Below are 23,308 nucleotides of genomic sequence, written 5' to 3'. Positions count from 1 at the left end.
CTAATAGCTGAGGGAGCTGTCTTGAGAGAGGAATGGAACACATCATCAGTACAGGACCTTCCAAATGATCTTCAAAGAAAAAGTTAATTTTGAAGGTGGAGGCATGTTCAGATTCTGCCAGTAGAGCAGCACAGCTCTCCTTGATGGTCATGTGGCATCTCTTTTGTGGCAATGGTGACATGTGGCAGTTTGCAGGGCCATCTCCCTCTGTCCTGGCAAGGAAGCTTATCAGGAAACTTCACGACCAGGCACCCTGCTTCAAAAGTAAAATGTCTTTAAGCTCTGAAGGCCACTGGCAGATTTAAAGACAAGGCAGATTTAAAGACAAGATTGGCACATTAAAGACAAGGACAAGCCAAAAAGGTGAAAACTTTAGAGAACCATTGTAGGCATGACTTGGGACAATCTTACATTTTGCTTCAGGAGAAATTCATGACCAGTTCCTGCAATTAAATCCACAGTAGAAAATTACTGAGTTTCACCAACTCGTTTTGGGAGAACATGAGCAAAAATAGCCCTACAAAAAGGTCCAGCTGGAAAGCCCGAGCAAAAGTTTAAAGATGTTTTAGCAAGTGCTTCCCACGTATTAGTACTAAAAGATCAGAATAGTAAGTTCATAATGTCTTTGAATAAACATATAGAGCTGGAAAAATACTGAAGGTATGATCCTGGCTTCTTGGTGCCCTGGATGTGATTTCTTGATGTGGGTTTGAAAATGTAAACAAAGCCCAAACACTCATCATGCCATGCTTCCATGCTTCGGTACTTTCCTTTATCTGGAGTCTCACTGCAGAGGTGTTAAGCACAGCATGCAACGATGCTGTAGCTAATTTGGAGCTGTTATTAAAGTGAGTGGAAGCTCTCCACGCACCTATGAACTTACGCAGTCATACTCTGGAGGCTTTTGGATGTAAGTGAATTTTCATTGAACTTGTGAGCTCAGTTTTGGCAGAAAACAACCTTATTCCTCTGTAGATCTGCTTTACAGGTGAGTTACCCCAAATCACTAGAGTCTTATAAGACTCTGACTTGAGACTACTGACAGCAGCAATCTTTTAAGAGTGCCCCTTTCTTAAACAGACCTCAACGGCAAAAGAAAAAACGAAGCAATTTCCCAGGCCTTATTATTTTACGAGCACTAGCTGTCAGCATGGTTTAAGGAAGGGCTGAGACTCTTTATTTGCATACGGCGCTTTGAGAAGCAGACAGACGACTAATGAGTGCTGATTACTGAGCTTCAACTCCGTCTCATCACCCCCCCGCTCGGGGGCCGGTGTCTCGCTGCTCGCTTCCCTGCGGCGCGTTTGTTTTGCAGACGGGCGCAGGAGGAAGAGGAGGAGGAGGGCTGGGGGAAGGGAAAGCCCCGGCTCCCCCCTGCCGGTGCCCGGCCTCGGCGGGGCCAGGTGCCCGCAGGTGGATGCGGTGCCCAGCCCCTTCCCTCCTCTCCCCCCGCCCCGGCTCCTCCCCGGCCTCCGCTGCTCCCGGCCGGCGCCGCGTCCCGCTCCGGATCCGCTCCGCTTCTGCTCCGCCGCGGTGGGGGCGGCCCCAGGTAAGCGGGGGTTCCCCCCTGCCATGCCCGGCCGGGCCTCGGCGTCTCCGGGGCCGGGGGGCTGCCGTCCGACCCTCGCTTCGCCGCCCGGTCCCGGCCGCCCCCTCCCCCTGCGTTTGCTGGCGTTTAACCGAGGCTTGGCTTTTGGGGGCGCCGAGGGACCCCGGCGGCAGCATGGAGGCCGTGTCCACCACCCCCGGTCCAGCCGCTTGCCCCCTTCCCAAAGGCCGTCCGTGCAGCGGTGGGTGAGGCGAGGTGGGACCTGGAAGCCGGTAACATGGTCTTTTGGGGTGCTGGGGCCAAGCTGCAGAGAGCTCCGTGCACGCTAAAGCCGCTCCACCTGGTGCTTCTTGAGGTGGATGTTATCTGTTCTTGCTGTCGTGATGAAGGGAAGTGGGATGCTGTGAGATGGTGCAGCTCCTTCGAGGTCACGGAGGCCATGGCTGTCTGTTCCTATGGGGGTTAAACCAAACCAGCACCTAATTCTGGGACCTCCTCGCTGTGTCACCACCGTTTGGTTTCTTGCAAAAGCCCTGGCTTGTGGCTACAGGTGGCACGGCTTGTCGAGTAGTGTTTTGGAAGAGCAACGTTGTTGATAGAGCAGAGCGCCTTCCAGCATGATCCATCTCATCAAAACTTCCAGGCCAAGACCCTGAGGGTTGGAATAAAGCCCCTCTGCACGCTGCTTTGGGCAGCTTTCTCGGCGATCACACCTTACCGGCACCTAGAGTTTCACCGCAGGTTTGCAAGGCTGCGTGTAGGTCAGTGAATTTGAGAGGCTGCTCTCACAGTGTGCTGTTGTCCCGAGTATCCCTGTTTGCCCTGAGTTAAATTACACCTTCAGCGCTTTAGAAAGAGCCGGAGGGAGCAGCTTCCCCTCTGAAGGCTGACTTGTGCTAAGCAGGGCAGCGCTAGGTGAGGAATGAGATGGATGCTGTGTGGGACATTGAAAGTTTATGTAGGACAGTGGATCTGTCGTGGTGGTCCAGCCTAGGTCAAAGTGGTGTTCTAGGAAAAACAGATTGAAGCAGCATTCTGGGTTGCTGGTTGGAATATTTCCTTTGGAGATGCCCCTCCTGGAGGTGCGGGCCCTTCCCCTGCTCTGTGCAGTCTGCCTCAGTGCAGGGTCTGCCCACCCTGAGCAGCTCTGGTGCTGCAACTTCAGCTCGGCTGCATCTGTGCCGCTGCGTTAGAACTTGTCCCGTGTCTTCGATGCATGGATCCCTAAACCAGTCCCTGGCAATGAGGGTTCACCCCGTGGGTTGGATTCAAACCTCCTGCTGGTCAGCTTGCTTTTCTTCCTTATCTGCCATAGACCCCCTGAAAGTGGTTTATAGCTCCTCAGGAGGTGGTGCTCACAGGTTGAAAACAGCTCACCTAGACAAATTCCTAAATAAGCCAGATTTGTTAACATTGCTAGTTTTTATTTATTTTTCTATGGGGTGGGTGCTTCTTGCTAAGTGATAACTATCTCTGCAAGCTCATTTGTTTGCAACTCGGATGTGGTAAATAAGTGTTCTTGAGAGCTTTCCCCCCCCAGCCAAGAAGCAGCCAGAGGCTCTCACTGCTGCAACCCCAGAACTGAATTTTGCTATGTGAAGCTGAGGTTGTTTGCTTCTGCTATAGGGGAAATGGGTAGAGGCAGAACCGGGGATGTAACATAGGGAAAGAAAGCATCAAAATGCCAGGCTAGCAGTTAGAGCATCCTCTAGCAATTCAGTGATCTGTGTATGAGGTGCTGGGTGCCGTGGGCAATAACTGCATCTGTACCAATGGATAGACCCAACTCCCACCATACCAGCAAATCTAATTATTTTGGACTCTTGCCCTCTCTGTCTTGGGAACAGTTTTAGTAGGGCTATAACTCTTCTGCCACTCATCATCCACTCAGCTAGACAACGCCTTCTCTGCCTCCTTTCCCACTCCACCTTTTCTAATTGCTTGCATGTGATCTCCCCCTCCCCACCCCCCCCCCCCCTTATATATAAGCATCTCATTTACTTGTGATAGGCAGCTTCAAGGTAACGTTTGTTTTCAGGGAAGACAAATAGAGCATTACTCATACTATGAATACAGCATCCTATAACAGTTTAAAATGAGACTGGTATGCGTAGAACTTTTTCATGCCTTTTTTTCTTTTTGCCTGTGAAAGTAGTATGAATTTTGGTTTGCTGGCCTCAAGAATGCTGTTGTATTGTGGACTTTATTTGAGTTTCTGGTAGAGCTTATCAAGAGGTGCTGTTTTTTTTTACCACCTGTTGATAAGTGGTTCTATAGTTTAATGATGTTTTCGGAGCTAATCTGGAAGAGCTCCAAAGCTATTTCTTAGGAGACCTAGGAATGCTGAGGCTCTATTGTGGCAAACTGACTTTCTTGTAAATATTTGCACAGTCTTGTATAGTTCTCTGCAAGACTATAGAATCACAGAATATCCGAGTTGGAAGGGACTCACAGGGATCATTGAGTCCAACTCCTGGCTCCACACAGGACCATCCTAAAACCAGACCATGTGTCTGAGAGCCTTGTCCAAATGCTTCTTGAACTCTGACAGGCTTGGTGCCCTGACCACTGCTCTGGGGAGCCTGTCCCAGTGCCCAACCACCCTCTGGGTGCAGAACCTTTCCCTAACCCCCAGCCTGACCCTCCCCTGTCCCAGCTCCATGCCATTCCCTCGGGTCCTGTCGCTGTCCCCAGAGAGCAGAGCTCAGCGCCTGCCCCTTCCCTCCCCTCGTGAGGGAGCTGCAGGCCGCCATGAGGCCTCCCCTCAGCCTGCTCTGCTCTAGGCTGAACAAACCAACATTTAATATTACTGCTTGAGCACATTGAGCAACGCTTACCCTTATTGAGAAAGTTAGCTGAAAAGCAAGGATGCTGAAATAACTCAGTTTCAATTACTTTAGACATTCAAGTTCTTGTTGGGTTTTGACCCATCCAGAGCTTAAATTTCACCCCAAAGGAGTAAATTACTTTTTTTTTTTTTTTTTTTTTTTAATCATCACAGTAAAAATGTCCAGTAGTACTTCCAGATGTATTGAGGAAATATTGTTGATGAAATTATATGAACATTCTTATTTAATTCCTTTCCTCTTTCAAAAATAAATGGATTTTTATACCTTTTTATAGTTTATTTATAATTCATGATATTTTTAGTGCTGCTTGTTAAACAGGGACCTTGACCATGTTTCTTTTTCTGTTGTTCAGGCAGTAAAGGCAAGAATTGCCTAGTGTGTGACAAGCTCATGCAAGTAAATTTGGAATCACCTCTTTGCTCATTTGCTCCCCACCCCTTACTATCACGATTGCCTACCTGTAGCTAATGAAGTTTCTTGGATAACATAAAACGGTTGGATGTAAACAGATAAAAGAATACTTCCTTTGTAGCATCATCAAGAAAAGCCATAATTTGTTGGTTGATTCTGTATTAAGATTGAGCTTTGCACTCCATTAATGTTTTAATGAGTATGCTGTATTTCTTTATCTGGATAATAAGAATGGATATTTTTGGATATGAACTGGTGTTAGTCACTGCTTATATAGATTGTGTGGATACTTTTATGCTTCCTTCTCTTAGAAGCTGAACTTGTCTTTATGTATTTGGTTTTATAACAATTCTTTTTATGTCTCTTCTTGTTTGCATGTGTTTGCTTTTACATAAGTATAGTTATCAGGAACTGGTCTGTTTTGTACTTATTTATTCAGCTGATGGTCTTTATTATAGAGCTTAGCAAACAGCTAATAGCATTTCTGTTTAAGGAAATGGCACAAAATATGTATTGAAATAATAAAGAAATACGGGAAGTATACTGTTGGCAATATAATCCTGGCATCATTAGTCGATTGGCTGAATTTACAGTGTTTTACTGTATGGTTGAAGGTAACTATTCCATCTTGTTGACTTACATGTGTCACCTGGACACAATATATAGCTATCTCTATGGAAAAGGTTGTGGAAGCTAAGGTAGCTGGTAGTACGTGCAGAGTTCCGCACCTCCAGAAGCATGGTACTGCTCTTAATTAGTAGTTACAACATGGTGTGTAATAAGGAAGTAACATTTTTATTTCTTGCATGGAGAAACTAGGGTAAAAGCCTAGGGTAAAAGTCTGGTTTTATGAACAGAAATGGGACTCTATCTCCTGTTTGTTTTTCCCTTGTGATTTTTTTATTCGTCTTTATGGGACATTGGCTCCTGGATATTGAAGGACGCATACAGTATAAAGGAGCCATGACCTGTTGCTGTTGCAAGGAGGCAAAAGCAGAGGCTTGCCTTCACCTGGCAGTGGCAAGGTGAGGGGCTTAGGAGGACGGGGCGGTGAGAAGAAACTACTGCTGAGCAGCGCAACTCTGCTCAGTGCTTTTCTTGTCCATGGGACAGTGGTAGGGAGGAGGAAGACAAGCCTTTGGGGGACTCATGTTCTAGGGAGTCTGTATCCAGTTAAGTAGCAAGTTATCAAATGAAACAGAGACTTATCAAATTGCCACTTTTTTCTTTAAATATACAGGATTGATTTACAGGAATTCATTGAAAACTTTTTTTTTTTTTCCTCCCCCCCCCCCACCAAAAAGTGTTGGGTTTAATTTGCCTTGAGTGAATCTAATCTTTTCCATTTTCTCTCGTTCTGACAATTTTTTTTGGAAAAAAAAAGATGTATGTTTATTAAATCTAATAAACTGTGACAGGACTGTACTTACGACACTCCTTAGACACATATAAGGAGCTGAGGTATTTTAAGTAATAGCTGCCTGCTGTGAGACAGTATTTTATAGAATGGAATGGCTTGGGTTGGAAGGGACCTCACAGGCCATCTACTTCCACCCTCCTCCTGCCATAGGCAGGGATGCCACCCACTACATCATGTTGCCCAGGGCCTCGTCCAGACTGGCCTTGAACACCTCCAGGAATGGGGCATCCACAGCCTCTCTGGACAACCTGTTTCAGTGCTTCACCTCCCTCTGAGTGAAGAAATTCCTCCTAACATCTAATCTAAATCTCCCCTATAAGTCCCCTTTAAGTACTGAAAGGTTGCAATGAGATTCCCCCAGAGCCTTCTCTTCTGTAGGTTGAACATCCCCAGCTTTCTCAGCCTTTCTATGTAGGAGAAGTGCTCCAGCCCCTTGATCATCTGTGTGGCCCTCCTCTGGACCTGCTCTAACAAATCTACAACCTTCTCATGCCGATGGCTGTATATTTTATACTCTTACTATTGGCTATCATTAGAAATGTTCAATGTCTTCGTCGACGACCTTGATGAGGGAATAGTGTCCACCTTCAGCAAATACGCTGATGATACGAAGCTGGGAGGAGCAGCCGACACGCCAGAAGGTTGTGCTGCCAGTGAGACCTGGATGGGCTGGAGAGCTGGGCAGGAAGAAACCAAGTGAAGTTTAACAAGAGCAAGCATAGAGTCCTGCACCTGGGAAGGAACAACTGGGAGTATCAGTACAGGCTGGGGGACGACCTGCTGGAAAGGAGCTCTGTAGAGAAGGACCTGGGGGTCCTGGTAGACAACGGGTTGGCCATGAGCCAGCAGCGTGCCCTGGTGGCCAAGAAGGCCAATGGGATCCTGGCGTGCATAAAAAGGAGCGTGGCCAGCAGGTCAAGGGAGGTGATCCTCCTCCTCTACTCTGCCCTGGTTAGGCCTCACCTGGAGTACTGTGTCCAGTTCTGGGCTCCCTGGTACAAAAAAAGACAGGGATCACCTGGAAAGAGTCCCGTGGAGGGCCACAAAGATGATACGAGGCCTGGAGCATCTTTCCTATGAGGAAAGGCTCAGAGACCTTGGTCTGTTCAGCCTTGAGAGAAGAAGACAGAGGGGATCTTATCCATGTTTATAAATAGCTGAAGTGTGGGAGACAAAGAGATATGGCCAACCTCTTTTCAGTCGTTTATGGAGACAGGACAAGGGGCAATGGTCACAAAATGGAGCACAGGAAGTTCCACACCAACATGAGAAAGAACATCTTGACGTTGAGGGTGACGGAGCACTGGAACAGGCTGCCTAGGGAGGTTGTGGAGTCTCCTTCTCTGGAGATATTTAAGGCCTGTCTGTATGCCTACCTGAGCAACCTGCTCTAGGGAACATGCTTTGACAGGGGGGTTGGATCCGATGATCTCTTGAGGTCCCTTCCAACCCCTACAATTCTGTGATTCTGTGAAATTATAGCAGTATTTCTTCTCTTTCAGAGTTGTGGAAAAAAAAAGGCAAACTTGATTTTTGGAACTTCTGTAGTGCTGGAGGGCCAAGTGCTTGTTCTGCTCAATATTGGAGTAAACCGAAGGGTTTGAAATTCAAGGGCTTGACAGCATGTGAATGATGATTCCCTTTTGTTCATTGGCTATACTTTTCCCAGTGCTGTAAGGTGTTGCATGGCAAGCTGATATGCAAGGCTTTGCCCCCTGGACATTGTCTTGTTCTTTCAAGCCTGCTGCAGGGATGACCTCCATCCCTGTGTTCTTGCCTAGGGATCCCAGTACCCTTTAACTCTGCCATGTCACTTTAAAGAACGTTTGACGTTTCTTCAGATGTACCCGGTAATGTGCCATTACACCTTGGCACATATATGGGGAAATGACTACTGGGGGAAGGGAAGGGTAATTCTGTGTTCCCACTAAACTTTTTTCTTATTGATGTGGGTTTACACTACTTTTATGTGGGATGTATTAAATCTGTCAGATGTGTAGGCCTAAACTATTGGCCTGAGATAAGGCAGCCCCATGCCTTCCAGTTCTGTCGCTCTTGGAATGGGGACTGTCTGGCAGGTTGGTTTGTTTTACCATGGCCCAACTTGCTTATCCATGAATTTGCTGCAGTATCCTTGATTTGTTTGTAAAACATTTTGAAGTGTCTCAGTAATGTATGTTCAAGAAAACTAGATTGCATCATTATTGGATGTTAGCCATCTTTTTTTTTTTTTTTTTTTTTTTTTTTTGTATTTGAAACGTGAAATCTAATGAGAGTCTAGTTTTTTTGGTTTAATCTCTTTTTAATACCAAGTCAAATAATTTCATTGAAGTGTGTATGTACCTATGTCTTGCCTATGTTTTGTGGTGTGATAATGGGAAATCACTTATTAATTAGAAATTGGATGGGAAGTAGTTTCCCAAGAACTGAAATGGGAGAGGTGGTTAACATGTTGTGAGCTAAGCAACAGAGATTTTTTTTTTTCCTGTAGTTAATTAAAATTGAGTGAGGAAGCCTGTCATCTGCCAGCTTGTAAAGAATTTCAAATTGAAATGTAGATTATTTATTTATTTATTTATTTGTCATGCCTGGCTTACCTCAGAATCACCTAGTACTCTTCCTTCCATCTTTTATCATTAAACTTCTGTACTTTTTTTCCTTCCTTTTCAGAGAACAAGGAACAACGGTATCTTCCTTTGAAGTGTTACTTGTCCTCTGAATTTAGGCAGAACTGCATGTCCCAGCTTTACAATGAAGAACTGACTAAGAATGGATGCAACATAAAAGAAGTCCTGCAGACTTAGTCACCTGTCTTGATGGACTTACTGTAAGTAGGAGTAGGACTTGTTTTCTCTTGTCTGCCATGCAAGTAAGAGTTCAACTGTGCGTTATTTTGTTTATTTATTTTTCTTTTTGGTAGCACAAATAGGCAAATACCATGATCAGCCTTCCTAAGCTGTCATGAAGTATTGGCATGCTCTGGGTGTTAAGCTGCAGTTGACATCTGCTTCAAAGACATTTGAAATTCAGTTCTGGGTGAGGTGACAGCTAGGTGCAGGCTCTAAAACAACCTTCTGCTTTAGGCTAAGTTATGCTGTGTCTTAGTGCAGATGCTCTGTGTAGTAGTGGCTTGCAACAGGGGTGGTGGCATTGTGCCGGTGTGCAGGGCTTGTTCTGGAAGCTGGAGAACTGTGTTGCTCAGCGTGTGACTGAGGCACTTCCTGTGCTTTTTCTCATGTAGGGTAATATTATGAGAGGTCTCTGTAGATTAAATTATTTATTAAAATGATCGCTTGTGGCTGTGTATAGCCACCTGTGTTAGAAAGGTGACAGCAAACATTGTGCGTTTCTTGTGTTTCTGTTAATCTTTGGTTTTACCTAATGTTAATGTTTAACTTCAAAATAAACTGCTATATGCCTGAAACTTTGGATGCAGCTCCTTCGTTTTACTCTGTTTCAGTAAGATTTGTATTGGTGTGTCATGCTGTTTCACTGCCATACTTCTTTTTGGTGTGATGGCCACAAAATATAACCAAGAAGAAAACTGTTCACAACACAGTGGCGTGAAGATGGTGTGGTTTTCAGGGCTACCATCTGTAGCATTATTAAATGAGTTGGTGGCATTTGTATTTCCTTATGCTTTGTTCGTCTTCTTGTTTCCGTGTCATAAACTTCAGTGATACATGAGTAAGTGTTGAGAGAGGCAGGAGGAACTGTGCCTGGTGCTGACAGCGGGTGGGTTGCTGCCAGGGTGCCCTATAACGCTCCTCCTGTCAGCGAGGGTGAGCACTGCCTCGGTCTTCTCGGTTTGCTAGGCGCTCGTGTTGATGAATAGTGGCCACTGTAAAATGCTCAAGGTTGTATTGAGAGGCTAACGAGATCTGATTTCAGGCTGTACCTTAATTTATACCCTCTCTTGAAATACTCTCCTATTTTTTTTCCTCTTGATTTGGCATTTTTTCAAGGGAAAAACAAGAGAGGTGGATAAAGCTTTTGGTTATGATCGTTTCCTGTTTTTTGTAGGTTCAAGCTTTACTTTCAAACACTTGAGTTGTTTCAGTACTACTGACAAAGGAAAGATGACCTCTACTGTAGTAAGTAAACAAAACACTTCTTTATTCCTTTTTTAATGGGGTTTTATTTCTTTACAAGTAACAGATGATTGAACTATATACTGGTTAGTTAGTCTTTTAAAATGTGGATATAAGTATTTCTTGTGTTTTTTTGCATAATGGGAAAGATACGCTGTGGGACAGGTGTAAGAGGCTTGAATTAACTAGGATTTCAAGTGCTCAGATACCTCTAGGAGAGATTTATGCTTTTAAAGATTGTGTTTGAGAGAGATTGGCATGGCTTCTGATTAATTCTTAAATCTCTCACAACGTAAGTATTCCACAACCTGTTGTTAGGCCAGTGTTTTCAGAAGTAGCTCAGGTGCACTAGGTCTTCCCATAGGACAGAATGGCAAGTAAGAATTTTTCCTAGTCATGGACAACTGAGTACACAAAGGCTGTTAGTTGTCAGCATTTCTTTTGATGACGGTATTGCCTAAAACAGTCCATGCTGCTTATTTGTTTGTTGTCAGATGTTCCAGTGAAATAGTTGGTGCAGCCACCTGGTGGGCTGGGTTCAAAAATCCTTTTTCGATTGGGTTACTTTGGACCAGGAAACTGATCTCTTAATATGCCTTTGGGCATCACTCTGTTATTTTTATTATTCAAAGTGTGATGTATTAGGCATGTGCTGTAAATCTCTCTCCATGCAAATTGGAATCACTGGTATGTATGAGTGCGTGTGGTGGATTCCTGCAGTAGCAGAATTACTTAGTAGGGTTCTGTATGGAAATGGTATCTTTAATTTACTTTGTCCTAATTGCAGTCTTGCCTTTTTTGTTTGTTTGTTTCCTTTCCTTTAATGTTACCATTCAGGGCCCACCGCCATACTATGAAAATCGTGGCTTTCAGCCAGAAAACTATTCTGCCAGGCCACCAGCAGGTGCTAACCCATATCCACCATACTTCTCTACAAATGCTCCATCAGTGCCAACCTATGTCCCAAGAGTTTCAACCTACCAGTCGACTAGTCCAGTAGCCCCTTCATCTGGGAGGACTTGTTCATCAGGTAAGATTTCTTGGGATTTCTTCCAATTTTAGGCTTAATGTCTTCCAGAGTCAGGGGGTCTTCCCTTCACATTCCTGTGTTGAAGGAACATGCAAAAGCCTGCTTCCTCCTTGTGGATGAAGAAGTGATGGCTGGAATGCAGGTGTAACTGCATCCTTAGTGAAGCAAGGGTGTTGGAATGGAGAAAGTCTGATGGACAAACACCATCTACTTTTAATTTCAAGGAAATACACAGAATGCTGGTTTCCATGTTGGAAATTACCTTATTTGTAAACCTAATTTCTCTTTTTGTCCTTGTTTCTGTTTCAGGTGTAAAGAAAACCATGATAATTATAATATCAATTTTAATAGTCATTTGTTGTGCAGTTGGTGCTTTCTTCATTTGGTATTTTGGTAAGAATTACTTTTTGTTTTGTGTTGTTCTGAAAGAAAGGAAGTAGTAAAGTTGTATGGTTAGAAGTATGCATCTTTTACCTTTTTATGCTGAATTAAGGACAGGAAAGACTTTATTATCTATCTCATAAGAGAGAAACTAATGTTGCTTGAAAAAATAAGCCACAACTATGCGGTTTTTAAAATTATTTTTAAGTAAACAGTGTTGCTGTTGCTTTCTTTTCCATTTGTCAGGTAAATATGTTTTTGACATCAAGTGATGTCATCACCTTTTTGACTGAAAAAAAATTGTGTAGCTTAACTGGCAGAATGTAAATGATTAAGATGTACTTTATTTTGGTAAAATGGGATCTCTCTCAGAGCGGAAGTAATTCACGCATGTTTATTTGTTTCTGTGATGGCTTTGATTTGAAATTGTGTTAAAATTGTGTGAGCCCTATCCAAGTAACCACTGATATGTTCTGTGCAGGAAAGGAAAGGAAGAGAGAAGGTAGTTCATTTAAAACTATTAGATGAGACTTTTGTGTTCTTAGGGTGATTTTTTTTTTTTTTAACTCTGATTTATACAGGGTGAATGTAGTCTTGTTTTAAACAGCACTGAAAGCAACAGCATGTAATTGGAGTAATTTCTTTCTTCCTCCTTTTCTGATTATAAATGCTATGCTTTATCAGCGTGAAGTTAATTCCTTTTAGACAACTTAATGGTGTTTGTTAATGGCAATGGACAAAATCCAATCAGCTGCATCAATGACTTAATTTGACAAGTGATGTAAAGGACAGGTAGCGATAAGTCTTATGTTGTGTCAGTCTAGGTCTCTTCCTATCTCTGAGTTGGAGCTTTCTGATGCTTTGCTCCATCAAACTGGCATTCTCCTTAAGGTGAGAGTTGGCAGTGGTTGCCTGAGGCTAAACTGACATTCAGTCTAATGACTGTGCTGCTTTCTCCTTACAGTAGAGAATCATTGCCTCGGATCGTTAATAGAGTGTGGGTCTTCGGGAGTGTGCGTGTCTCCCTCAGATTGGTGTGATGGAGTGACCAACTGCCCAAATGGGGAGGATGAAAACCGTTGTGGTGAGTGCTGGTGATCAAGGAAGGGGACCTTAAGCCAGCTGCAAGCATTCTTGAGCAAATCCCTTTGTCTAAAGCTTGCCTAAGTTACCATAGGGCTGGCTTAAGGCTCAGTTACATCTCTAAAATTCTTTAGGAACTTTGAGTGCTTCAAATCTTATATTCAGATCTGTAGTCTGTTTCCGGTCCAATTGCACAGCTGAAACAAAATGACTGGCTCAGCGGGTCATAGAATCATTAAGGTTGGTAAAAACTTCCAGTATCAGCTGGTCCAACCATCCCCCTACCACCAATGTCACCCATTAAACCATGTTCCTAAGCACCATGTCCAACCTTTCCTTAAACACCCATGGGGACTGTGACTCTAGCACCTCCCTGGGCTATCCCTTCCAATGCCTAAAAGTCAAGCTGGCTTGATTTGGAATAAGCTTTAAAATATTACCTTCTAATTTAAATCTAGTTTGTACAAACCTGAATATAACATTGGTTCTGGAATGAGCAGTCATAATTGACTTCTTAGTAGAACTTCAGGTGATAGTGTAAGTCTTTTTCCATATATTTCACATTCCTTCTCCCAGTACTTTATTTTCAACTTTATAACTGCTTTGTGTAAGAAAGCTTAGTCTGATTAGTGTTTCCAACTCAAAAGGTGTTAAGAGGAGTTTTGGTGCAGAGCTGAAAAAGTAAGGTGGAAATGGCATCAATTTGCCCGTTCCAAAGCTGTGGCATCTTGATTCTAACACCCATCTTGTGCCCATTCTCTGTTTGGGAACTCTTCTTTTGTATATGCTTCATGCAGTGTTAGCGTTTACTGGCATACGTTCTGAAGGTGTTCCTCTCCATTTGGTCGAATAATGTGTTTTTGAAGAAGCTTGTTCAGTCTGCTCTTTCATTTAAGCTATTTTATATTGAATTCTGAAAATAAGTACATAGTGGGGCATGGAATGTCAGAGCTAATTGCTCCTTATTACATTCTTTGTCTACAGGCGCTTGTCTGTTTGATGTATTTAAGATATTATATATTATAACAGTTTATATTTTATTTATACGTAATACACGGTTGTGTAGGTAGATGATAAAAATGATTGGGTATTTCAGTTTTCTGCAGCAGTGGAATATGAAAAAGAATTTTGAGAATAAAAACTGAAATGACAAGATGAACACTATATTGCACAGTTGCCTTTTAAACTGGTAGTTATTTTAAATTCCCTTGCATAAAGGAATTAAATCATTGTAATATTTCTGTCTACTTGGTACTTAACCAGAATTTGAGTAGATGGCAGCATTAAATTAACACTGGTTTATAGATGCAAGCAAATATAACAGGCGTTTAATAGCTTTAAGTAGAGAAAAAAAAAGTAGTATAGCATGTGTGGTGTTGTTACATTCTTTTTTTTTTTTTTTTTTTTTTTTTTTGTTTTCTTCTTACTTTTCTGGCAGTTAGACTTTTTGGACCGAACTTTATCCTTGAAGTTTATTCACCTGTCAGCAAAGCCTGGTATCCTGTTTGTCAAGATGACTGGACTGATGATTTTGGAAAGATTGCATGTAAAGATATGGGCTATAATGTGTAAGTAACCTTTATCGGTCTTTGAAAATGCATAGAATGGTTAAAATTCCCCCTTGCAGTTTTTAAGAATACATATGTGAAATAAAAAGCAGCTGGCAGTCTGCTGAGGACACACATAACAGATGCTGGTGTGAGGAGCAGCATAAACGTTTGTGGCCAGAATGCTGTCCATGTTCTCACTGTGTAAACGCTGTAGCATAAAGTCTTCCACAGTTGAAATATTTTGTGTTGCCTCTCTTTGATGTGGTTGGCAAATGCTATCTTCTGGTGTGGGAGGGGTAATGCAGTGAATTTATTGTCCAGGAAGAACTTGCACATACCCCACTCAGAATTAAGGTCTCTGAACCAGCAATGCCTGAAGTAGTTTCCAATCAGTAAGACAGCCCTGCTGTAGGAAAGCCCCGCAGAGCAGTATCACTTACTACCCCTGCAGATGTCCCACAGAATGTGGCTGTTACATCCTATTGGACCTGAACTTTGCTATTCTGTGTAAATGCACAATCAAAGGCATCTCTTTGTTATGTCCTGTTTCATAAGGCTGAAGATTCCTACCATGTACCCATACTAGATAAAAATATTTTAATCTAGCAACCGTCTGATGGTTAACTGAGATTGATGAATGTTTAAAGGAACATGTTTGTCTGGCATTGTACTGTTCTGTTGGGTTCTGTGCTTTGAGTGGTTAGAAGGCTGCCTGGCAGAGAAGGACCTGGGAGTATTGGTTGATAGTCAGCTGAATATGAGCCAGCAGTGTGCTCAGGCAGCCAAGAAAGCCAACAACACCCTGGCTTGTATAAGAAACAGCGTGGCCAGCAGGTCCAGGGAAGTGATTGTCCCCCTGTACTCGGCTCTGGTGAGGCCGCACCTCGAGTACTGTGTTCAGTTTTGGGCCCCTCGCTACAAGAAGGACATGGAGGTGCTTGAGCGAGTCCAGAGAAGGGCAACGAAGCTGGTGAAGGGTCTGGAGAACAAGTCTTACGAGGAGCGGCTGAGAGAGCTGGGACTGTTTAGCTTGGGGAAGAGAAGGCTCAGGGGCAACCTTATTGCACTCTACAGGTACCTGAAAGGAAGCTGTAGTGAGGTGGCGGTTGGTCCATTCTCCCATGTGCCTGCTGACAGGACGAGGGGAAATGGGCTAAAGTTGCGCCAGGGGAGGTTTAGGTTGGATATTAGGAAGAACTTCTTTCCTGAACGGGTTGTTAGTCACTGGAATGGGCTGCCCAGGGAAGTGGTTGAGTCACCATCCCTGGAGGTCTTTAAAAGACGTTTAGATGTAGAGCTTAGGGATATGGTTTAGTGGAGGACTTGTTAGTGTTAGGTCAGAGGTTGGACTCGGTGATCTTGGAGGTCTCTTCCAACCTAGACTATTCTGTGATTCTGTAATATAAAATATATATATATATTTTAGCGTTGTTCATGTCAGAAGCTCTGGCTTGGCACTACTTATTTTCACTTGTTTGAAAACTGAAGCTGCTGGGTTTCTTAATAGACTCTTTCTGTTTCACAGAGATACATATTACTATAGTCAAGGAGTAGCAGCTGAAGTCAGCTTTAAAAGCTTTATGAAGCTGAACACAAGTGCTGGGAATACAGACCTGTATAAAAGGCTGCATAACAGGTATCTTAATACAAACTATTTTCCTTTTATGAGGGATATCTTTAGCTGTTGTGGGACGCATAGCTTCTGCCTACAGCATAATGCAAGCACTTCTTTCTGTGGGCATTGTTGGAGTGAAAGAGGCTTCCTTTTAAATCTGCTTGCAGCAACTGCTCTTACCTCTGTTTAAAAGCACATCTGTCACTTTTCCATCCTTCCCCTCCTTTTCAAAAAACGTAGGTGTCCCATCCTTTTCCCATGCTGTACAGAAGGTTGCCCTGTCTACGATGCCTTAAACAACTCTGAAGCCTCTCGTTTCCTTACCTGTAGACTGCTGTACCTGCAAAGTTTCCATGGCTCCCTTGTTCAAATTCTTCTACAACTACTTCATAAATCATCTCAACTTTATCTTACGCTGTTCTTTATCTTGCTCCTCAATAGGCTTACAAGCCTTCTGTGCTGCCTACCTCTACGGGAGTCTGTGGTCTTCCACATGACAGTTTTGGTGAATGCAAGAAATGGTGGAGGACAGATGGGTGTTGGTAGGGTAGCTGGAAAGAGTGAAGAAAGGAGGGAAGCCTCACCAGGAAGATGAGTGTGAAGGCAGGGCACATAGCTGGAACGGGTAGGAAGCAGCTGGAAGGTGAGCTTTGCCTACCATTTGCCTTGCTGGATGCCTAAAAGCCTGTTTTCTTTCCTTTTTTTTTTTTTTTTTTTTTTTTAATTTCTATTGCAGCAATTCCTGTGCATCAGGAAACGTGGTTTCTCTACGCTGCATAAGTAAGTGTCCTTGTTTTCCAGACCTTTGCATGTTCACACATTTGAACGCTGCAGCAGTAAATCTTTTTGAATCAACGTAAATAATTGCTGTCTTTTGATGTGTAGATGATTTAACTGTGCTTCCCAAGTTTCACATTTTAAGAAGCAGGATTGAAGAGGAGATGAGGGGGATATTAGGTCCCCTGTTGCTCTATCTCTGTTGCCACCATTTCCTTTAAATGGCTTGCCCGTGGTGTGCTTTGTATCCATTGCTATGTTGCTGTGGTGGGAAGTCTGTAGCACAGTCACTGACATGTGGCCATCAGGTGGACACCGTTCCTCACCGTAGTAACTGTGGTGAGATGACTCCTGGGCGTTGCATGTTCTGTTGCACAACACAATGTTGTGTGTTTATGTGGCTCATTAAAGATACTCGAACGGCAGCATTCAGAGTGTTCAGTGAACCACCCTCTTATGGTTCACTTCTGAAGTGATGAACTGAGGGCAACAGCTGCCAGCGAGGCAGGACAGTGTTTGCGATGTGAAGGGTGCCTTGGCCCTGAGGGTGCCTGGGCCACGTGAGGCTCAGCCCAGCTCGTTCCCGTGAGTGAGCATTGTAGAGCGATGGCTGGGATGTGGGATCAAGCAGCAGCAGAGTCTGCTCTCCCCTCTTTGCTGTACCACAGCGAAGCCTGGGCTGAAGAAACCACCTTTAAGACCATCTCTCTCTAACGTCTGTCTGTGTGTGTGCCTGACTCCCCAGAGTGCGGCCTGCCCACCAAAAGCACAGCCATCATGAACAGGATCGTGGGTGGCAGCACGGCGGTGCTGGGGCAGTGGCCGTGGCAGCTCAGCCTCCACGTGCAGGGCACCCACGTCTGCGGGGGCTCCATCATCACCCGCGAGTGGCTGGTGACGGCGGCTCACTGCGTGGAGGGGTGAGTGCTGCGTGGGTCTGCCTGCGGGTGGTCTTCCTTGCTTCGGGCTGGCAGAGGGGCAGAACTGATTTTGCAGCTTTTTGCTTTAAAACAGAGTCAAATGCAGGCATTGGATATGGTATTTTAGCTATGTAGACCTAAAGTGTTGAGGGAAGTTTTGGAAGCTGCAGATAATCTGATTTCTACAGGAAGAAAATCCTATTTTGCTTGTTGAAGGGGGAAATTAAATTGGACGGAGGTGCTGGGCACAGATACCCACCCAACTTAAAAGGCAAATTCAAGGTGCCAAACTGATGCCAGACAACATGATGCTGTCACAAAGGCATTACGCTTTTCCCGCTAAATGTCCAATATTACCAAACTGTAGATATGATCAGTACAAACATGTCTGTACCCTTTATTTCCTCCTATCTTCATGCTACAGGGTCAAGTGGTAAAGCCCAAGTCAGTATTAACTGTAGAGTTATACCTATCCAAGGAACACTTTATGTAGGCATCAACAGAAGAAAAGAAACAGAAAAGCTTTGTTCCTTTTTAATGTGAAAGCACAGTTTTAAAGGACAGTTAAGGGTGTTCTGTGGCAGAATGTTTCCTCTTCTTTGGAGGAAAATCCAGTAAGCAAAAACATTTTAACGGTTGGTTGGCTGGCTCACAGTTTGAGACGCAGCCATGGAAAAATAATTTTGTCCTTCACCTTGAGAAAGGAATGCAAGTGTTTAGTTTTATGTAAAGATCTTATCCCCCCCTCTGTTTCCAGGTGTGAGCTCTGTAATGTGTAACACTTTAGGAATGGTCAACCAAAGTGTAGCTGGGTTAAAAATAATACATGCTTTCAGGAATATTTTTTTTGGCACTTCTGAGGGAGGGAGTTTTAACAGTTGTAGAAAGCTTTCTACTGAGCATTTGTAAATTGTACTGGAGCACAGTAACTACTTAAATTACATCTAGACAGTATGCTTAGCAATTAAAAAAAGCAACAAACCACCAAAACAAACAAACAAAAAAACAACCAAACAGCCTAATAACATTTTCAAGATAATGAAATTCCTTCAGTAGATCATGTTTTTACTAATTCTGGCTTCTGCTGTCCTTCCGTGCTTTGGATAGTGCACAAGTGATAACACTGACATGTGAGACTTTAGAAATAACAGCTTGATCCCTCAGCAACTGAAATCAAAAAAGAGGCTTCAGTGTTGCAGTCTCAGCCTATAATTTGCTGTGCTGAGTGACTAAGGGGATAGACAGTAATTCTTAACCTATTTGAAATATTTTTTTATATATTTATGAAACTAGAGACAAACTTTCACAAAGTTAGGTATTTTGTACTTTGTCTTTCAGAAAAAACTGACCACAAGATAGATATATATATATTTAGATTAAATTAGCTCCCTTTTATGCTATTTGTCCATTTCACCTTTTTTTGATGAGTATGAGACACAGGTATCTGGACAAGGATTTCTCTAGTGTGTTGTTTTTTTTTTTGGGGGGGGGGGGGGGGGGGCCGCACGTTAATATTTTGGATTAACATCAGTAAAAAACATTCTGTTAGTTGGCTGATTAGGGGAGGCTGGCCAAAAACAAAGAACACATGAGTTACTTTTTAATTTATCTTCAGAAGTGGTAGTCAAATGCATGTACGTTCTTAGTCATGGATGCTAAAGACAGTTCTTTGAAGTTTGTAAGCCGAACTCCCTACCAGGGAAGCAAACCTTCTAACTTTTTTTTTTTGTTTGTTTGTTTTTGTTTTTTTTTTTGTTTTCTGTAGACAACTTTCTGATCCATACATCTGGAGAGTTTATGCCGGGATTGTGAGCCAGAGTGACATTATTTTAAGAGCCGGATATAGAGTGCAACAAATAATTTCCCATCCAGATTATGATACGGACACTAAAGACAATGATGTTGCCCTTATGAAGTTAGAGACACCATTGAGTTTTACTGGTATGTATTCTGTTCTTCTTAAGGAAAAAGTCCAATGGCAATGAGCACATCTCTTAAAACTTCTGAATTTAATGAAGAAATCCTCCTCGCAGATATTTACTCATGGGGAAAAACGCATCATGTGGGTAGAGACACCTTCAGGTGCCCTTTGATTTCCTAAGTAGGGTTTATTTACATCTAGTACCGGGTAAGGGAGTTTGGACTAGGTTTAACCTTGTTCACTTTTCTCCATGGTCGGTAATGTACATTTACTGCAGAGTACTGTAAGGTGTTCAAGTGTTATCACTCCAGTATGTGCAGTCTCAGGGAGTAAGGGTGGAGCAACTGGCTAAGTGGTAAACCAAGTTATATCAAATAACTACTGGGGTGGGGGGGAACACACACCACCCCCACCCATCCCACACCCACAAAGTCCAAAGAAACAAAAACCTGTTTGAAGAAGTTCCTGCTCAGATGGAGGAACATAGCAACCTACTAACATGAAGTACTAACATTTTTTTTAAGCACATAAAGCTGAAAGGGGTTTTCCTTAAAAGTAGATGCGTATTCTTTGTAAGCAATCAGGAAAAATTAGAAGAGAAAGCATTATTTAAGCTTTTAAGTGCTTTATGTATGTAGGTCCTACATGTGTATAGGTGCTTTATATACTGGTCCTGTATATTTCAGTGCATTAGCTTAAAACTACTAGAGATAATCTGGAGGGGGTCATATTCTGCTGGGTGTAGGAAGGTTGCCTTTACCAAGAAAGTTTCTTTTTTTTTTTTCCTTCTGCATTTCATACTTCTTGTATACAGGCATTGAATCCTGCTTGCATTGATTATTTTCAGCAGGGTTTTGTAAACAGAATGAAGCTAGCTGTTAGGAGTCTTTGTTCTCTTCTTTGTCTTCCTTTACTGATCAAGAGGACTGGTGTTAACTGTTGATGAATTGAGCTAGAACCATTAACTGTGTTTGTTCCTCACTTTGAGGTCAGAATGCAGTAGGTAGCCCTCTGGGAAGGGGCCACTGCTGAAATTTCTACTGCTGCGTGTTGCACAGTATCTTAAGGAGAGGAGAAAAAACATGGTGCGTATATATTTAAAGCAAGTGATGGTCATGCTGAGAAGTTTCGTGTGCATTTGTTTTGCATTATACCTGGACATCTGGGATTGCAGACTGTCACTTTTTTTTTTTTTTTTTTTTTTTGTAGATAACGTACAGCCAGTTTGTCTGCCTAATCCAGGAATGATGTTTGAGCCCAATCAGCAGTGCTGGATATCTGGATGGGGAGCAGAGTACCAAGGAGGTAAGAGTGCCTCTGGGATATTCGGGTCTTCTACAGAGCCGGTCCTCTTCTGGCTAGGTAAATGTATAAGTGAGAAGGAAAAGGGAAGCAAGATTTTTTTCAGTGCCAGAAAGTCCTGCTCTGTGGTAGGCATGGGGGGGGGGGGGGGGGGCTGTTGGGGGAAATAGACTCTGAATTTGGGTATTGCTGCCCCCTTGTTCTCGACTATGAAACAGCGGACCTTCTCACCCCTTGCTTTGCTCATGGGCCTTTAACAGCCCTGTGTCTTATGCAGTTGATTCAGGGTTGTGGTGAGCAGGTCCTTGTTCTCTTGCCTTAGAGTACATTGACAGCAACGCAGAGTAACTTACTGACATCTGGGAAGGGAATTTTAATGTCAGTGTTCTGTGTGATGGACCATCTGTCTTAAGAGTCCATGCCAAAGTTTCTAGTGGGTTTATTTCACCCTGAACGATGCTAGCTGCTGGGACTTGTAATAGCAGTGTGACCTGATGCTTGTTCTAACCTTGTCTTTTTGTGTGTGTTTATGTGCATGTTTCAATTTTAGGTAAAACATCAACTACCTTGAATTATGTTATGGTACCTTTAATAGAACGTTCTAGATGTAACTCCATCTATATCTATAATGGTATGATTTTGCCTACAATGATCTGTGCTGGATATCTGGAAGGAGGAATTGATTCCTGTCAGGTAATTATTCCTAATAAACACTTAATAATTTGGCTGATTATTTTTCATCTTCTTAGGAGGAATTTTGTCATCTATTAATTAAAAACAGATCCTACAATTATATATTTTTATGACTAACTCTTTGGTTGGGCTTCCAGTTCATTTTGTGCCGTCCTGATTGGTAGCAAGTGCTGAAGTCTTGCTATATATGCTGAGAGGGTGAGGTGGCCCTTATTAATGCTTTGAGGATGTTTTGTGATTGTGTGCTTGAAAACGAAGCTCTTCATAATCACTACAATACCCTAGCATTACACTTGTGAACAAGAAAGTCAATAAAGCCTATCTCATCTGGTGCTTTGGGCAAAAAAAAAAAATCATTCCTATGGCAAACAGTTATCATTTAATACTGTAATTGCCATAGCATTTTGTTTTAGTTGTTCTCTTGAAATGGTGTTTAGCTTTTTTTGAGACCTAACCTGTAGTCCTGAAATAAAATGAATCGCATTCAGTGTCTTTCCTGATGGCCAGGTCACTGATAGTATGGATATATTTTGTGCAGGGTGACAGCGGAGGTCCTCTGGTAACAAATAAAAACTCCGTGTGGTGGTTGGTTGGAGATACCAGCTGGGGAACTGGCTGTGCTACTCCCAATAGACCTGGAGTTTATGGGAATATGACTGTGTTTACAGACTGGATTTATAAAAATATGCAGGTAAGATATTTTGGTCTTTAATATTTTTAAATGCCCCAATTCCTGAAAATTAAATTTAATTATTCATATTCTGTGAGTTGTCTGATAAAGCTATTCGATTGAGAAGCATCCAAATAATGGATAAGGTGGTCTGTTAGCACAACTAGAAACTCTTTTGTTTTTTGTTTTAAACAGGCAAACAGATGACAATGCTGTCTGTCCTTGTTGATGATCAATGTTTCTGAGAACAAGAAAAAATGAAGCCATGGGATATTTATTCACTTTTACAAATGATTTGTCTCCTTGAATTTTCTTTTTAAAAATAACATGAAGGATTGCACACTCGGTTCTGTACTGGCTACAGTGACTGATTTTAATCAGTGAAGGATTATCACAATGAGCACCTTTCTTCTTGATGTGGTGCCTGGCAGAAAGTTGTTCTGCCAACTGCTTTCTGAGATGTCTTTTTTTAGTTGAGTACTTTCACTTGATAATCAGGTACAGGTTTATAATGGCAATTTTGATCACAATTTAACGTAAGATTTTTGTAGCAGGATACTGAGACGGTTTAGTAGCGTTTTAAATATTAAGTAATGTGAACGTTGAATCTCTGAGCTGCTGGTTGGCAATTTAAGAAGTTAATGTTTTTTGGTATATATGAAGGGAAGTTTTCATGCACTACAGTAGAGACACAGGAAAAAAAATACTGTATATTCAGGTAGTTAAAAATCCTCAGGACCTTGACTGCCGTCATTCAAGTCAGACTGTTCTAAGAGAGATCAGCCTGGCTATCTCAGTAATTATAATTAAAAGTGCTCTTCTGCCTTAAACTGCTCTGAACCTGGAATGGCAGGACCTGCCGTCACTTGATGTAGGCCAAGAAGAGGGATGTTTTGGAGCTGCAGCGGGATACAGGGAGTTAACCATCCTGACAGGGGTCCCTGGCTGAGCACATCGTGTCCCTGAGGCTGTGCTGCAGGCAGTGGACCTCTGGCTGCAGTGCACGTTCAGAGGCTGGATGTTCTGTGAGAAGAAATATAATCTGC

General features: G+C 42.8%; 1 protein-coding gene across 2 annotated transcripts; it reads left to right on the top strand.

Moving 5' to 3' along the window:
- Positions 1-241: 241 nt before the first annotated feature.
- TMPRSS2 (transmembrane serine protease 2) lies at positions 242-23,216 on the top strand. Of its 2 annotated transcripts, XM_035315843.1 has the most exons (16): positions 242-1,549; positions 3,588-3,653; positions 8,900-9,056; positions 10,253-10,323; positions 11,158-11,350; positions 11,660-11,743; positions 12,696-12,815; positions 14,253-14,382; positions 15,890-16,000; positions 16,716-16,759; positions 17,502-17,676; positions 19,442-19,617; positions 20,807-20,902; positions 21,450-21,592; positions 22,131-22,283; positions 22,458-23,216. In XM_035315843.1, the coding sequence occupies exons 4-16, from the start codon at positions 10,309-10,311 to the stop codon at positions 22,467-22,469; spliced, it is 1,452 nt and encodes a 483-aa protein (XP_035171734.1). In that variant the 5' UTR covers positions 242-1,549; positions 3,588-3,653; positions 8,900-9,056; positions 10,253-10,308; the 3' UTR covers positions 22,470-23,216. The 2 variants fall into 2 exon arrangements, with proteins under 2 accessions (XP_035171734.1, XP_035171733.1); XM_035315842.1 differs by lacking the exon at positions 3,588-3,653.
- The last annotated feature ends 92 nt before the right edge of the window (positions 23,217-23,308 follow it).

The sequence above is a fragment of the Oxyura jamaicensis genome, chromosome 1 (assembly GCF_011077185.1).
Source record: "Oxyura jamaicensis isolate SHBP4307 breed ruddy duck chromosome 1, BPBGC_Ojam_1.0, whole genome shotgun sequence".
In the NCBI taxonomy this organism is placed as follows: Eukaryota; Metazoa; Chordata; class Aves; order Anseriformes; family Anatidae; genus Oxyura; species Oxyura jamaicensis.
This window is presented reverse-complemented; position numbering and strand designations above follow the sequence as displayed.